Source organism: Alosa alosa, chromosome 21 (genome assembly GCF_017589495.1).
Source record: "Alosa alosa isolate M-15738 ecotype Scorff River chromosome 21, AALO_Geno_1.1, whole genome shotgun sequence".
NCBI lineage: Eukaryota > Metazoa > Chordata > Actinopteri > Clupeiformes > Clupeidae > Alosa > Alosa alosa.
In genome coordinates this window covers 1,076,562-1,091,756 of record NC_063209.1, presented here as the reverse complement: position 1 = coordinate 1,091,756, position 15,195 = coordinate 1,076,562, and the positions used below count along the sequence as shown (strand labels likewise).

Here is a 15,195-nt window from a genome sequence, read left to right as displayed (position 1 = left end):
GGAAGACTCTCAAGAAATTTGGTAAATTTTGACCACTGTGTATAATCACAGGAAGTAGGCTCCTATCTTAGCAATGCTTACACATATCTAAACCAAACTTGGTACATGGACTTGAGACCCCATCCTGAGGATGCACAATACATTTGGAGTCTTTTGACCACTAGGGGGCAGCTATAATCACAGGAAGTAGGCTCATATCTCAGCAATGCTTTCATATATGGAAACCAAACTTGGTATATGGTCTTGGGACCAAATCGTGAGGAAACACAATACATTTGGTGATCTTCAACCACTACGGGGGCGGGAGATACAGGAAATTAGCTCATATCTCAGTAACACCTTTGTGTATCAAAACCAAACTTGGTACATGGACTCGGGACCCGATCCTGAGGACGCACAATGCATTTGGTGTACTTTGACCACTAGGGGCGCTATAATCAGTTAGATTTTCTCGTATTGACACCAAACTTGGTACGTTGATTCTTGAACACATCCTAAGGACATCTGACCGCTAGGGGCGGTATGATTAGCACTTTCACCTATCGCAACCAAACTTAGTATGTGGACTTGGGACTACATCCTGAGGATGCACAATTAATTTGGTGTGCTTTGACCACTAGGGGCGCTATATTTATTAACACTTTCACCGATTTAAACCAAACTTGGTATGTGGTCTTAGGAGTACATCTTAAGGACACACAATAAATTCGGTGACCTTTGAATCCAGTCCAATCCAATCCAATCAACTCCAATCCAATCTAACACAACACAGTCAAGTCCAGTCCAATCCAATCCAAACTCCTGCTCAACTGTTTATCTGCTTGGCCCCCTCATTGCTGCTTGCAGCTATATTTATTATTATTATTTTTTACTGTGTTTACTCTGTTAAGCGACCTTGGATGCTTTGAAAGGCGCTATGTAACAAATAAAATGTATTATATTATTATTATTATTATTATTATTATTATTATTATTATTATTATCTAGCTAACAAATTACAACGGCTGTTCAAACGAGGGTAAGCAAACAAACGTCTTTATTGTCATTGTTAATATTCCACATCTGGCAGAAAGGAGACATCATCACAACAAACTGTGCAACCAGGAACTGTCATTTTAATGTCCTTGTGACCAAGCTAACCAACATAAAATTGGCTAAATTGTGTAGCTGAATAACTGTTAATGTGTTACGTTAACATACCGGACACCTATTCAGCCTGTTGTTCTGTGTGCTATTGTGTAGTTGAATAACTGACTTTCCAGATTAAATGTCTGTTCTTGGTCTTGGATTTTGTGAAATAAATTTGTAAATAAATGTGACTTATAGTCCAGTGCGACATATTTCTTTCCTCTTCATGACACATTTTTGACTGATGTGACTTACTCCGGAGCGACTTATAGTCCGGAAAATATGGTATATTGTTATTTATTCTATACATTGTGGTGTCTGTTTCAAAAACTGACCAGATGAACCTGCCTTGCAAAGTGCACAGTGCCACAAAGCATAACATTTCTGGACTTACAATGTGCAAATTAAGCTCAAATTAAAATAAATAAACAAATGAATGCAAACAATGCATATTTCAGTTCTTAACAAGCATAAAGAACTTGTTTTATGTAAACAACAAAAGAGTACCGTATTTTCCTATGCCTGAAACACACATGCATACCTAAATCCTCAAGTTATGGCTGGGATTCTATTTACAGCCAGGCCTCAGATTCGGACAAATAAAGGCCGGTAATAATTGCCTACATTGTTTCAATTTAATTCATAAAAGAGCTCTTGTTAATATTTTATATTGTTGGTTGGTTTAATATTGTTGCCAATGAAAAGTCGTTGTCCTACACCATGGGTCTCCAACACGCCGCTCTCAAGCTACCACCGCCCCCTTCTGAGCTTGCCAGAGGCTGAAGCAGTAGCCTTTTAGGCAAGTCCCTCCACTCGGCGGTCATATTGCAACGATTTTTGGGTACTCATCGGGTATCCTATTCAGCAGAAATGCGCGTACGCAAGGCTTCACGACACCAATCTTGCTCCAGCGGCGAGTTCACAACACATGATTGGCACGATGTCTGCACAACACAGCACATAATTGGCTCAATGTAGTCACATCACTCCACATGATTGGCTCAATGTATACACATGTCGACGTTTTGGCGAGGAAGGGGTGGGATATGTGTACACAACGGCCATATTGGCGTTACAAACTAACCCCATGCATTTCTATGGAGGATTTTTTGAGTCCTGTGTCTCCTCATTAGAAAGTCTCTGCCTACATTTAAACACAATTGTTGCTGTGAGGCATTCCAGCCTACGAAGTTTATAAAAAAGTAAATCATGCATAAAAAAAAAAAAAACTTGTTTAGGCTATCGTAGACCTATTTGGCTATTGCCTACGCAATAATGAATGAATGAAAGCGGATCGCATGAATGAATGAAAGCGGATCCCAACACTCTTTCAACTACGTGAAACTTAATAGTGAACCATCAAATACCCCACAGGTTTCAGTGGCCATCAGTCCCAACATTTAGCAATATAATCAAACAGTCTAAACGTAAATTAAATCTTAAACCAAACCGAACATCATCTGCTTTTGATAGCCTATCAGTATGCCGCTCCAAACTAAACATATGTCTCACAATGAAACACACCATGTAAGAAATAAAGGCTTGCCTCAAATACAAGCCTACCCCAAATAAAGGTGCTGTGCTTTGCACAGCCTAAGTAACACTGTGCACAGCCTCAGTAACACTGTGCACAGCCTCAGCCATAATTTGAGGATTTACGATAGTCTGTCTCCTAAGCATTCCTCACCCGTTATCCAGACATGCATGAAAACATTTGAAAAAAAAAAAAAAAACTCCAACAGTGCAATAATAATAAGGTCTAGAGACCAGCATAAATAATATGGACAAATAGGAGAGCAAAGTATAATGTAGACAAGGTAATATAAAAAACTATAAAAAAAAAACTATGTCAGTGCAAGAACAGGTTGAGGTAATAGGGTTACAGCCAGTTAGTATTATTGTAGCAGAAGCCATTGATCATGTGTGCTAATATAGCATGAAAAACAGTGTAGCAGGAAAACGGTATTAAAGACATTAGTAAAACAGTAGTAAAAAAGTAGTAAAGCAGTAGTGGGCAGTCAGTACTCAAACATGGAGAGGCAGACAGACTAAGCAGAGAAGTCTATCTCTCCTCTTCCCTTTAGTGAAGCATTGAACAGTTCAATGGCCCTGGGGACAAATGACTTTCTCATGAAAACATGAAAATATATGCTTTGTTGCAAATCTCTAAAACATGACTTTACAAGACACCTAAATCATCAACTAAGCTCAAATGTTAACTGAAATCATTATAAGTACATTGCATGACAGAATACGAGACAAATGTACTTAGAATTACAAGAAAACATTGTTTATCCCAGACCTCCCAAATTGAGTTACCCAGTATCTCTTACTCTCCAGTCTGGGTAAACGCAACGCGAATCCCACTGTCACATTAAATCAACTTGCCCCTAGATGACGTAGTTGCATAACTTTTAATATAATTTAACTAGCAACTCTTTTTGCTCCGTTACACATATAGCTGGGAAGGAATATGTGAAAAATCATGAAGATTGGGCACTTCTGGACAAGTTTTTGATTTTTGGCAGGGTGTTAGGTATAGGCCTAAGGTTTTCAAAAATCCATGGATACAAGTTGGGGCGGCCCCCCTAGTGGCAGTTATCCATAAAATCCAAAATGGCCCCCGCCGAAAAGAGAAAAGGTTATATCTCAGCTTCCTTTAGTCTTAAATTGTTGTATAATGTATTTTCTCTACTTTGTTTGATACAAGGAATCCAATTTTGATATGTTCTTCTTATTTTAAGTCCATTTCCATGTAGTATTATAGTCATATTTAGCTCATAAACTGTCAATATCTCTGAAAAAGTCACATTGAAATACTCAGGTCCCTAGACCCATATTTTTACCTCCAAGGTATGCTTTTCTTTGTTGATTGGACTGGTCACTATCACTATAGTGTCAAAAATCACATGTTGTGACCAAAAGGACCATTGTTGAGGCCTTAAATAAACACAACTTCAGAACTATGCCAAAGTGAAAAGTTATATTAGGCTTTTTGCCATGTTAAGGATCAATATTATATTTTAGTCAAATAACACAAAAAGACAATTCATACTTAAACATCATGTATTATTCAAAGAGTTTTGGTTTCACTCTTCATCATTACAGCCTCCCTCACACTTGCACAATGTGGTACAGCAAAGTCCAGCTCAGTGGCACTTACCAGGACCCATACAGGCAACCACACAGCTACAGTAGAGGAGTGAGCATCCCTTGCTGGCATCTAGATAGTGAGAGAAAGTGGAATAGAACATTATGTCCAATATTCCAATATATGGTTTAATGTTCTGCATTATGTCCAATATTCCAATATGTGGTTTAATGTTCTGCATTTCTCATTAGTGGGTCACTTTGATACTAAAAGTATGATTCTAGGTAATGACTGTATGATATCTGTACTGTCCCTGTGTATATCTGTGTGTGACTGTGTTTAGAGATAAGCAGGAATATTATGACTTTGCAGTGTTTCACTGTTCTGCATGGCTGCGTCAGTAGCTATCTGCTCCGGATTGCCAGGCTGCCACTAATCAGGGTCTGATTCAGTGTAGTCCACGTGAGATGGGATGACCAACGCCATCTCCCGTCAGCCTGGAAGGATACTTAAACCCTAACTATTTCCTTGTTTAGTTAGAGCAGCTGATGGATCTTTAGGTGAAGTCATGCTGTCTCTCCCTTGATGCGCATCATTGTAAATAAACTCTATTCCTGATTTTTCATACTATTGGTCTGACTGGGTCTCTATTAAATCTATGGTATCAAAATTACCATCAATAGATAGATAGATACTTTATTGATCCCCAAGGGGAAATTCAAGATCTGTCTTCTGTCAAGCATTTTCCAGATCTGTCCAATATGGCACCCAGACTTTGGTTCTGTCATTCCATTCCCAACCCCACTCACTGGGGTCTGGAATCTCTGGAGTTTTGGAGAGGACTCCGTCAGACCTGTCAACCTGACTCCGCCAGATAGATTGCTTCGCATTTGCTCAAAAGATATCCATCTAGGAACTTTCCGTTGGAGAATGTTTGGGAAAGGGGCTTAAAATACTGGTTAGCTGATTGGATAAACCATCTGTCTATCACCACCTATGTTGGTCGGTCCAAATCAACCAATCAGATAAATGAAGCGTTCTTCTAATGCCATCTTTTAACATACAAGTTAGATAAGTAGCTAACGTTAATGTTTTTAAACGTACTATTTGTATGTGACATTAACCTCATCAACGACAATCCCCCACCAAGTTTTCATGGTAGGCTACACGTCTGAAGAAAGCATATTTCTTCTCGTTAAGTAACTAAGATTCAGTGCTACCAAACACTAACTTGAATTGGCCGTGGAGGATGTCTGTGTCCTTCCTTCCTCTATAGCTACATTGCAGAGACTCCTAGCTTCCCCAGGAATACTAAAATATATTTGGATAAAACTTTAGTGATAGCTATGCTCATCTCATCCGTGGAGGTCGCCATGTTGTTTAGATTGAACAGTAGCTTCTCGTTGCGTCACACCTAGACCCGCCTCAAAACCAACGCTTATTGGACGCTCGCTTTGCTTAACTGCTAAATTTTTTCTTTATCGGAGAGATGCCAGACTGATCTGCGAGTGAAAATCTGAAACTCACGAGATCAGGATGGTCTCACGAGGCTAGAGAGGGACTGCTTCCAGACAAAAGCTGCAGCGTCCAGGACACGCTTTCCATGCTGGAATAAAGCATAATGGGTTGGGGGGATTGAATCCAGGGATTTGAGGCCATGAGTGAAAAGAAGCTTCTGGGTTTCATTGACTGACTCGACACTGCAGTTCTTACTGTACATGAGTACAGTCCAGCGTTTGTGAACTTGCATGTGCACTGATTCCAGTGTGAGGCTAGTTGGGTCTTGGGTGATCAGAATGAGGGTGCCGGTGACTTCTGGGTAAGCTGCCCACGCATTCCATGCTTTTTTTTTGCCAACTTACTGATACAACGTCACATCATGTGAACGCGTGGAAGAGGGGCAGTGATTGACATTTTTGAGGTCCCAGCATTTCTATAATAATAATAATAATAATAATAAAGCTTTATTTGTATAGCACCTTTCATACACAGAATGCAGCTCAAAGTGCTTTACATTTGAAACATGTAACACAATAATAGTCAGTCAGTCATTATCAATCACTTTTCTTTGCTGTTTATGTTATACTCAGCAACATATCAAAAATATAGAAAATGGCGCCATAAGACTGGCAGCCTTAACCCTCTTACCCCCACAAGCACGCCATATGGCAACTGTGGCAAGGAAAACTCCCATATTCCAGGAAGAAACCTTGAGCAGAACCTGACTTAATAGGGGAGCCCATCCGCTTCTGGCTGGCTGCGCCCCTCCAATAGTAGCAGATGTAGAATAATCTGAAAATGTAGTCTACAGGATAAGATGAGTTAACTAAAAGCTTTCCTGTACAGGTATGTTTTCAGATCTTTTTAAAAATATTTACTGAACTTCGCCTGCTTGATGTACAGAGGCAGGGTGTTCCATAGTTTGGGGGCATAATGGATAAACGCAGCTTCTCCACTTTGTTTGTGGAGCACTTTGGGTGCGATTAAAAGATTAGAATTGGATGATCTAAGTTTCCTTTGTGGTTGATAAGATATTAAAAGCTCAGAGATATATGAAGGTGCTATGCCATTCAGAGCTTTGTAAGTAATTAACATAACCTTAAAATCAATTCTATAGGAAATAGGAGCCAGTGCAGTTCAGCCAACACAGGGGTGATGTGTTCTCTCTTCTTAGTCTTAGTTAAAAGTCTAGCCGCAGAGTTCTGTATGAGTGCCAATTTCTTTAGATGTTTTTGGGAAGACCAGTGAAAAGTGCATTGCAGTAGTCTAACCTGCTAGTGATAAAGGCGTGAATTAGCTTTTCTGCATCTTGTTGAGTTAAAAAAGGGTCGCGACTTTGGCAATGTTTCTCAAGTGGAAATAGGCTGTCTGAGTAACTTTACTGATATGGGGCTTAAAACTTAACTCTGCATCTAAGATGACACCGAGGCTTGTTACTTTTGGTTTGACCTGGTGTGCCAAGTTCCCCAGATTACTAAGAATAATATCTCGCTTTAGTTTTGGTCCAACCAGAAGTACCTCTGTTTTGTCATCATTTAGTTTCAAAAGTTTTTGCTCATCCACTGATTAATGGAGGTTAGGCATGCAGTGAGGGAGCAAAGGCCATCTAAGGTTAGTTGGCTCCACAGAAAGATACAATTGGGTATCATCTCATGTAGCTGTGGAAGTTTACATTATGCTGACTTATGACGTTTCCCAATGGGAGCATATATAGAGAAAATAGCAGGGGACCAAGGCAGCTCCCTGGGCCACACCAAAAGGCAAGTCATGTTTTTCAGATACATGATCTCCTAGACTGATATAAAAATCTCTGCCAGTAATGTAGGTTTGAAACCAGTTTAGAGCATTATCAGAGAGACCCACCCACTTTGCAAGGCGGTGAATTAGGATGCTATGATCAATGGTGTCAAATGCCGCGACTCAAATCCAGAAGAATAAGGATTGAGACTTTGTTTGAGTCGGTAGCTAGTCTGAGATCATTGACTATCTTTACTAGAGCCGTTTTCTGTGCTGTGATTTGATCTAAAACCTGATTGGAATTTTTCAAGGATACTGTTTTCGTTGAGGAAGGTATTTAACTGATTGCAAACAACTTTTTTCAAGTACTTTGCTCAAAAACGATAGATTTGATATAGGCCTGTAGTTGCTCAGATTGGTATGGTCAAGTTTTGACTTTTTTTAAGTAAAGGTTTCACAACAGCGGTTTTAAAAGCAGTTGGAAATATACCTGTTTCTAATGAGGTATTTATTACCTTTGAGAAAAAAGGGAGCTAAGCCTTCATATACTTTTTTGAGGAATGTAGTAGGGATTGGATCTAAAACACATGTTGAAGAGCCGGTTTGAGTTATAATTTTACCAAGCTCAGATTGAGTAATAGTGCTAAAGGACCTTAATTTTGGGGGCTGTTTTGGGTGTACTATCAAACATATTACTTGTGTTACCAATAGCCTCCCTTATAGAAATGACTTTGTTTTTGAAGAAGTCTGCAAAATTCTTCGCATCTTAGAGAGGATGCCTGACTGAGTGTGTCAAAAAGGTGTTTGATGCAATAGCCTATCAATGGTAGAGAACAACACCCTAGAGTTTCTACTGTTTTCAGCAATTACCTTAGAGAAGTGGTTCCTCCCTCATTCGAATAGCTCTATTATAATTTGCAATTTTTCTTTTTAGAATGGCACGGTGAACCTGTAACTTAGTTTTTCTCCATGTTCTCTCAGCTTTCCTACATGATCTTTTTTTAGATCATGGATATTTTCGTTCATCCAAGGTGTCAGTTTGCTACAGGGCCTTTTTTTTTAGTCTTTAAGGGTGCCACTCTGTCAAGCAGAGCCTAATTCACGATTAAGAGCCTCTACCATTTGATCAATGGGATGATGTAAAATATCTAAATTTATGGAGTCTATAAGAGCTATGAACTGCTGTTCTGCTCTAATGTCCAAGAGTCGCGATTTGATTGCAATTTCGGGATGAATTTTTGGAGTATGTAGTACAATATTAAAAGATACACAATGATGATCAGACATATTTATATCATTTACTGATAAGTCTGTGACTTCTATCCCTCTGGAAATGACTAGATCGAGGGTGTTGCCAAGGTTGTGGGTGGGTCCTGTAACATGCTGCTTTAGCTCTAAACTGTCCAACACATTAAGGAACTTACTGGCTTTAGCATCAGTTGTCTTATTGACATGAATATTGAAGTCGCCATTTACAATTATCCGATCATTTCTGAGATGTGGTGGATTGGAATATCTTTATATGCCTTCCCTGATCCAAATCCAATCCACAGCTCTGAGAGGCCTAACTCCTGGAACAGATTGATGGCCTTCCTCTTCCTGACATGGTGACAATGCTTCTAGGTTAGTAGGTTTGTTGCTCAGGATCAAGTTAGTCTTTGTTGTGAGGAGGTGGTACTTTGAGCCAGCTGTGGTATTCTGAAGTTCCTCACTGATGTACTGAAACAGCTCAACATATCAAAATTGGATTCCTTGTATCAAACAAAGTAGAGAAAATACATTATACAACAATTTAAGACTAAAGGAAGCTGAGATATAATCTTTTTTTCTTTTCGGCGGGGGCCATTTTGGATTTTATGGATAACTGCCACTAGGGGGGCCACCCCAACTTGTATCCATGGATTTTTGAAAACCTTAGGCCTATACCTAACACCCTGCCAAAAATCAAAAACTTGTCCAGAAGTGCCCAATTTTCATGAATTGCATCCTAGCTAATAGGTTATTTTGAGAATGACTTTATCTTCTGCATTGTCCTAACCGTTAAAACGAGGCATATATGACAAGGCATTGCAAAAATGTTTACAGACATACACTGTAAGGTGGGCTGCAAAGACTGCAAACTGTTACTATTGACTGACACACGCTCGCACACATTATTGAAATTATATGCTGGACGCTTTAGGCTATAGTCATTCTACATGGGTAAACCGGGACATTTTAGCGTCCCGACAGCCTTTTTTGGGACTCGGGACACGCAACTCAAAACCGGGACGTCTGGTCACCCTATTCTGTGTGGTAGTTGAATAACTTGCCTTTCCAGATTAAATGTCCATACTGGCTAAGAAAGGCAGCCTCTAAAATAAGGGTAGCTTATTAGTAAAGCGTTGTTGAAAGTTTGCACGTTCTTTTAAACGCACATGTTTTTTTCTCTCTCGCTCTCTCGGAGGTAGCCTGCCAAGCATTTGCTCTGCTGCCAGCTTGTGCCTATATATTGCGCAAAATGCTTGATCGCATTGCATTCTCCAAATTTTTAGCTAAATTTTCATCACATCATACCACATCAGCATTTTTTTATCTTTTGTAAATTGCTTTAGCGTCGGGCCCTCGTTGGCAGCCTTCGTTATCGCCCAGCTCTCCTCAGCTGGCAGCCATTCACTCCTTCTTCTGCATGTTTTTTTAAAACGCGGATCTTTTTCTCTCTCGTTCTTGGAGGTAGCCTCCCGAGAATTTACTCTGCTGCCGGCTTGTGCCTCCAAGTCACCCAAAATGCTTGATTGCATTGCAATCACCACATTTTTAGCTACATTTTCATGTACCACATCAGCATTTTTGTTTGGTGAATCTTTTGTAAATTGCTTTACAATTACCGTCGGGCCTTCATCGCCTGGCTTGCTTCAGCTTGCCACCATTCACTCCTTCGTCTTCATTAACCTTCCTGGTAGAATTCTCAATATTTTTGGCCTCTAGGCCTATGTGTCCAGTTACATAGTCTGTCTGTTCTTGGTCTTCGATTTTGTGAAATAAATTTCTAAATGCGACTTATAGTCCGGTGCGACTTAAATATGTTTTTTCCTCTTCATGACGCATTTTTTGACTGATGTGACTTATACTCCTGAGCGACTTATAGTCTGGAAAATACGGTACACAGAATGAGCAGCATGCATGTCAATGACTGTTGGGTCTGTTGGTTTTCTATGACTCAACACTTACTAGTAAATTATTTGGCATGTAGAAATATCACTTCTACCAAAAATTTTGATTAATGAGGTTAGTGATGTTGGACTGCTATTATTTTGAACACAACTGTAGCTTGTGTGTAACATGACATTACATTCTTTAACCTTAGCTCTGAAGCAAATGATCTTGCACTTCGACTTGCCCGACAATATACCCAGAATGAAGATGTAATTGTGCTTGAACAGTAAGAGCTTTTTTTTTATATCAAACATTTTGCAATGAAGTTCTTCAAAACTAAGATCAACAAACTGTTTTACCACTTCTCTTCAGTGCCTACCATGGTCACCTCACTTCGCTTATTGACATTAGCCCATACAAATTTCAAAAGCTGGGAGGCCAAAAAGAATGGGTGCATGTGGTACGTACCACTGTAACAGGTATTAAGAAAATATTCCCCAGAGTATCACTACTTCTGCTAAATGTGCATTGATTTATGCAGGCACCTCTTCCAGATACCTACAGGGGTATGTACAGGGAGAATCATCCAAACCCAGCTCAGGCTTATGCAGACTCTGTGAAAAGTTTGGTCGATCAAGTACAAGGCAAAGGCCGTAAAGTATGAACTCAAATATATTCCACATATTTATGACCAGCATTTTTTTTTTTTTTTTTTTTTTTTTTTTTTTTCTTAACAAACTTGTTAACTTATTATTTTGAACAGATCGCTGCATTTTTTGCAGAGTCCTTGCCTAGTGTTGGAGGTCAGATCATTTTACCTCATGGATACTGCACAAAGGTGGCAGAGTGAGTATTCATTTCCTTTGAAATGGGATGGGCCATCCTAGAGTTGCAAAATCATAGTCTGTGACTACTAGTCTCTACTACTTGTCTTTAGATGTGAAAGGGTCTGAGACTGCAGTCTTTCAAAAATCTTTTCCAAATCTTTGCAAATCTTTCCAAAGTCTGTCTGTGTAAGGAGGGCTTTATGAAACCCATGATTACATCCCTTTAAATCATGAAGATCCACCATATTACCTTGCTTAGACTAAGTTATTATGTAAACAGAATGGACAGAAGATAAAAACTGAACGGAAGTAGGGTTTCATGAAGTGGGTTTCATGAAATACAGGAGAACCCGGGAAAAACGGGAGTGCTGACAGGTATGAAGTAGGGTTTCATGAATAAGGTAGATATTAAATGATGGACTGTGCATTGTCCCTACCATATATGGAAAAGTGATTCATTTTAGTAGCCATTGTTTCTTACATTTTCTGTTTTCTTTTAGTTTATTCTTTTAAACATAGATCTCCCCAAACAGATATGTACGAGCTGCTGGTGGTGTATACGTTGCTGATGAAGTCCAGACTGGCTTTGGTCGAGTTGGGAGCCACTTCTGGGCTTTTCAGCTGCAGGGGAAAGATTTCTGTCCTGATATTGTGACTATGGGCAAACCTATGGGCAATGGTCATCCACTGGCTTGTGTGGCCACAACAGAAGATATAGCAAGATCCTTCACAGACAATGGAGTGGAATACTTCAATACAGTTAATTCAGCTTTTGCTTCCCTATTCCCTGACATGGACATTTAACTTGAGTTCAAAATGTTTACTGTAGCAAACTGGAATACATTAAAAGTCTTTTATTTTTATCATATATCTTGCAAAATCTTATTGAATAAATGAAATATGATTTTATACAGTTTGGTGGTAATCCTGTGTCCTGCGCTGTTGGATTGGCTGTTCTCGATGTCATAGAAAAAGAAGATCTTAGCGGAAATGCCACTCGGGTTGGGGGCTATCTGAAGGAGTGTCTCAAAAAACTTCAGGAAAAGCATGCCATGATTGGAGAGGTGCGGTAAGTACTGTGAATATGACAATAGTGAGGTTACCATAAGTATGTGTTTTTTTATGTAATACAGACTTGCAGTGCTATATAAACCAGACCAAAAGAGACTAGTCTATCCAGTTTACTCCATAAACATTGTCACGTTGTCATAGATGTTGGAAGTGGGGAAGTGGGGTGCAGTGTTTCCCCTAGAAATTTTTACAGCAGCGGTGCTGTTGATTGTAGGAAGTGGTGACTTCTGGTGGATTTTGTCGAAAGAAATTGACAGATTGAGTTACAAATGATGACATAACTATCAACACAAGCATTTACAAAGCATGATTATTGCAGTGCTTGAACAGGATTATTCATGTTTTTCTTTCACCTTTTTCATTTACATGATTAGTAATTATTACTTACATTATTATTAAAAATTGAAATGAAACAAAAATGAAATGGCACAACACACACACAACAGAAAAATATAATTTACAATTAATTGCAAAAAATAAAGCTTAGGGCCCTATCATGACATTCTAAAGCGCATCGTCACTCGTCAAAAGTCTATTCAAATTTAGTAGGATGTCCAGTTCACATTGGGAGGGGTTTCGTTATCAAAAGTGGAGCGCATGGCGCAACAAGGTGTTCCTAGGTTTTTTAATCAGTCATATGGGTGAGTTTGGGGCGTAACATCATTTTAAACCAATGAGAAGGACATCTGTCATTCCTTTAACGGCAAGAAAAGCGCCGATATGTCAAATAAATGCATCTGTATTTTTGGCATTCTTGGCGATTTGAAGGAGGCTGCTTGCAAGACTGTATGGAATAGTCATTCTTAAACCATGCTTTACTAAAACCTAGCATAGCCTTCACGCATTTCCACTCGTCTATTATTTGAACTCATTGGCAAAGTGAAACTAACTTCACCAAGGAGTCAGTCAACGACAAGACAGTTATATGCAGTTACTTTCACTATTGACTGACAATGGGTTACCACGAAAACATAGGCTGGAAAAAAGCAACACTTACCCTAATATTGCTCAAATGACTGAATAAAACAACTTGCAGAGGAGTTGCTTATATCTCGTGACCGTGCGTCTTCAGCTGTGCTCCATACGTGTCTCTCGCCTCTCCCCTAATCACTTTTAACCGTCATTACCAATTTGCAAATGATGGTGAATAACTAGGCTACTCATCATGAGATGTACAGTATTTCATAATATCTTTATTCTAATTATGTGTCCCATTGTAATCGTGCAATTTGTAATGCTTTGCATGGACGTGCGCTGGTGTGCGTTCATGAATGATAGAAGGATGGTGCGTGCACCTGCCAATATGACTGTTGACATGCGCTCTTAAAATAGCATATGAACAACTCGCCATTGACTTCTGACCAGGTTTAGGTGGTGTATGATAGCGATTTTTAGACAATGCGCTAGGACCCTCCCTATGTTGTTAATTGCCACACCCCTGGGCGCAATGCTTAAAAAATAAACGTGCAAAATACCGAATTCAACTTTGCGCGGGTGAAAAACGAACTTTACGCCATGCGCTGGTGCCCAAAATACAGCCCATCATCACAGACCACTGTACAAACTATTACTATTTACAATGTACAGTGCTGTACATAAGTTGAAATTTATTTATATAATAACATTTATTTATTTACGATAAATGATACATTCAAAAATAATTGATGGCCTTAAAGGTTTTATTTTTCCTTATTTTTTAAATTAAAGGGGAACTTGGCAACTATTTCAACGTAATAAACCCGTTTAGAAATCATTTGGATGGTTAAATGACCTGTTCCGGTGAAAATGGTGACTTTCCCCGCTGCCCCTTGTGTCCCCAGGCGGAAAACCAACCTTGCAACATTGAACTTATGCTAACCGTTTCGCTAGCTTGTAAACGAATCCATGTGCTTTATCGTTAACTTTTTTCACAGTTTGAAATAGCATAATGCACAATTTCTCCAGCAGAGGGGGAAATATAACTAATCCTGCCAAGTTTCCCTTTAAGGCATTAAGATCAATTTCCAAAAGATGATTTTTATTCCATTTTTAGTCAATTTTAGCATGGGTGTCTTAACTATAAACTATATAGACTTCTCTTTCATTACTTTATTAGGCAGCCATGGCCTACTGGTTAGCGCTTCGGACTTGTAACCGGAGGGTTGCCGGTTCGAACCCCGACCAGTAGGCACGGCTGAAGTGCCCTTGAGCATGGCACCTAACCCCTCACTGCTGTTGCAGGCAGCTCACTGCGCCGGGATTAGTGTGTGCTTCACCTCACTGTGTGTTTCACTAATTCACGGATTGGGATAAATGCAGAGACCAAATTTCCCTCACGGGATCAAAAGAGTATATATACTTATACTTACTTACTTATACACTGTATTAGTGCTGTAGGGTGACCAGATGAGATTGGCTGAAATTCGGGACGCTTTTTTTTTTTTCGCGGGGGGGGGCAGGGTAGGCTTACAGCGAATTTTCAAACCTGTACCAAAACACATTTTTATTCAAACATCAAGTCTGCCTCAAAATACAACAGAGAAATCATGAACTCAAAATGTCATTGTGGGGAAAAAAAAAACAATGACTGCGTAACAGTGCAAATCAGACATTTCAGAATAAGGATAATAGCCTAACGCTAATAACAAGCCTTGCCAAAATTATGGGTCATTAAGTAAGAATACAAAATAATTGTTAGATTAAGTAGATTATGTTAAAACGACATGG

General features: G+C 39.3%; 1 protein-coding gene across 3 annotated transcripts in view; it reads left to right on the top strand.

Annotated features, from left to right (window-relative positions):
* The window catches only part of phykpl (5-phosphohydroxy-L-lysine phospho-lyase), a 57,164-nt gene that overhangs the window by 19,823 nt on the left and 22,146 nt on the right, over positions 1 to 15,195 (top strand). For 2 of the 3 annotated variants that reach the window (XM_048231275.1, XM_048231277.1), the window contains exons 4-9: positions 10,803 to 10,877; positions 10,964 to 11,051; positions 11,133 to 11,249; positions 11,355 to 11,437; positions 11,952 to 12,177; positions 12,333 to 12,487. In XM_048231275.1, coding sequence (XP_048087232.1) covers positions 10,803 to 10,877; positions 10,964 to 11,051; positions 11,133 to 11,249; positions 11,355 to 11,437; positions 11,952 to 12,177; positions 12,333 to 12,487 — 744 coding nt within the window. The remainder of the gene's footprint in view (positions 1 to 10,802; positions 10,878 to 10,963; positions 11,052 to 11,132; positions 11,250 to 11,354; positions 11,438 to 11,951; positions 12,178 to 12,332; positions 12,488 to 15,195) is intronic. The other variant, XR_007192149.1, reaches the window with a different exon arrangement.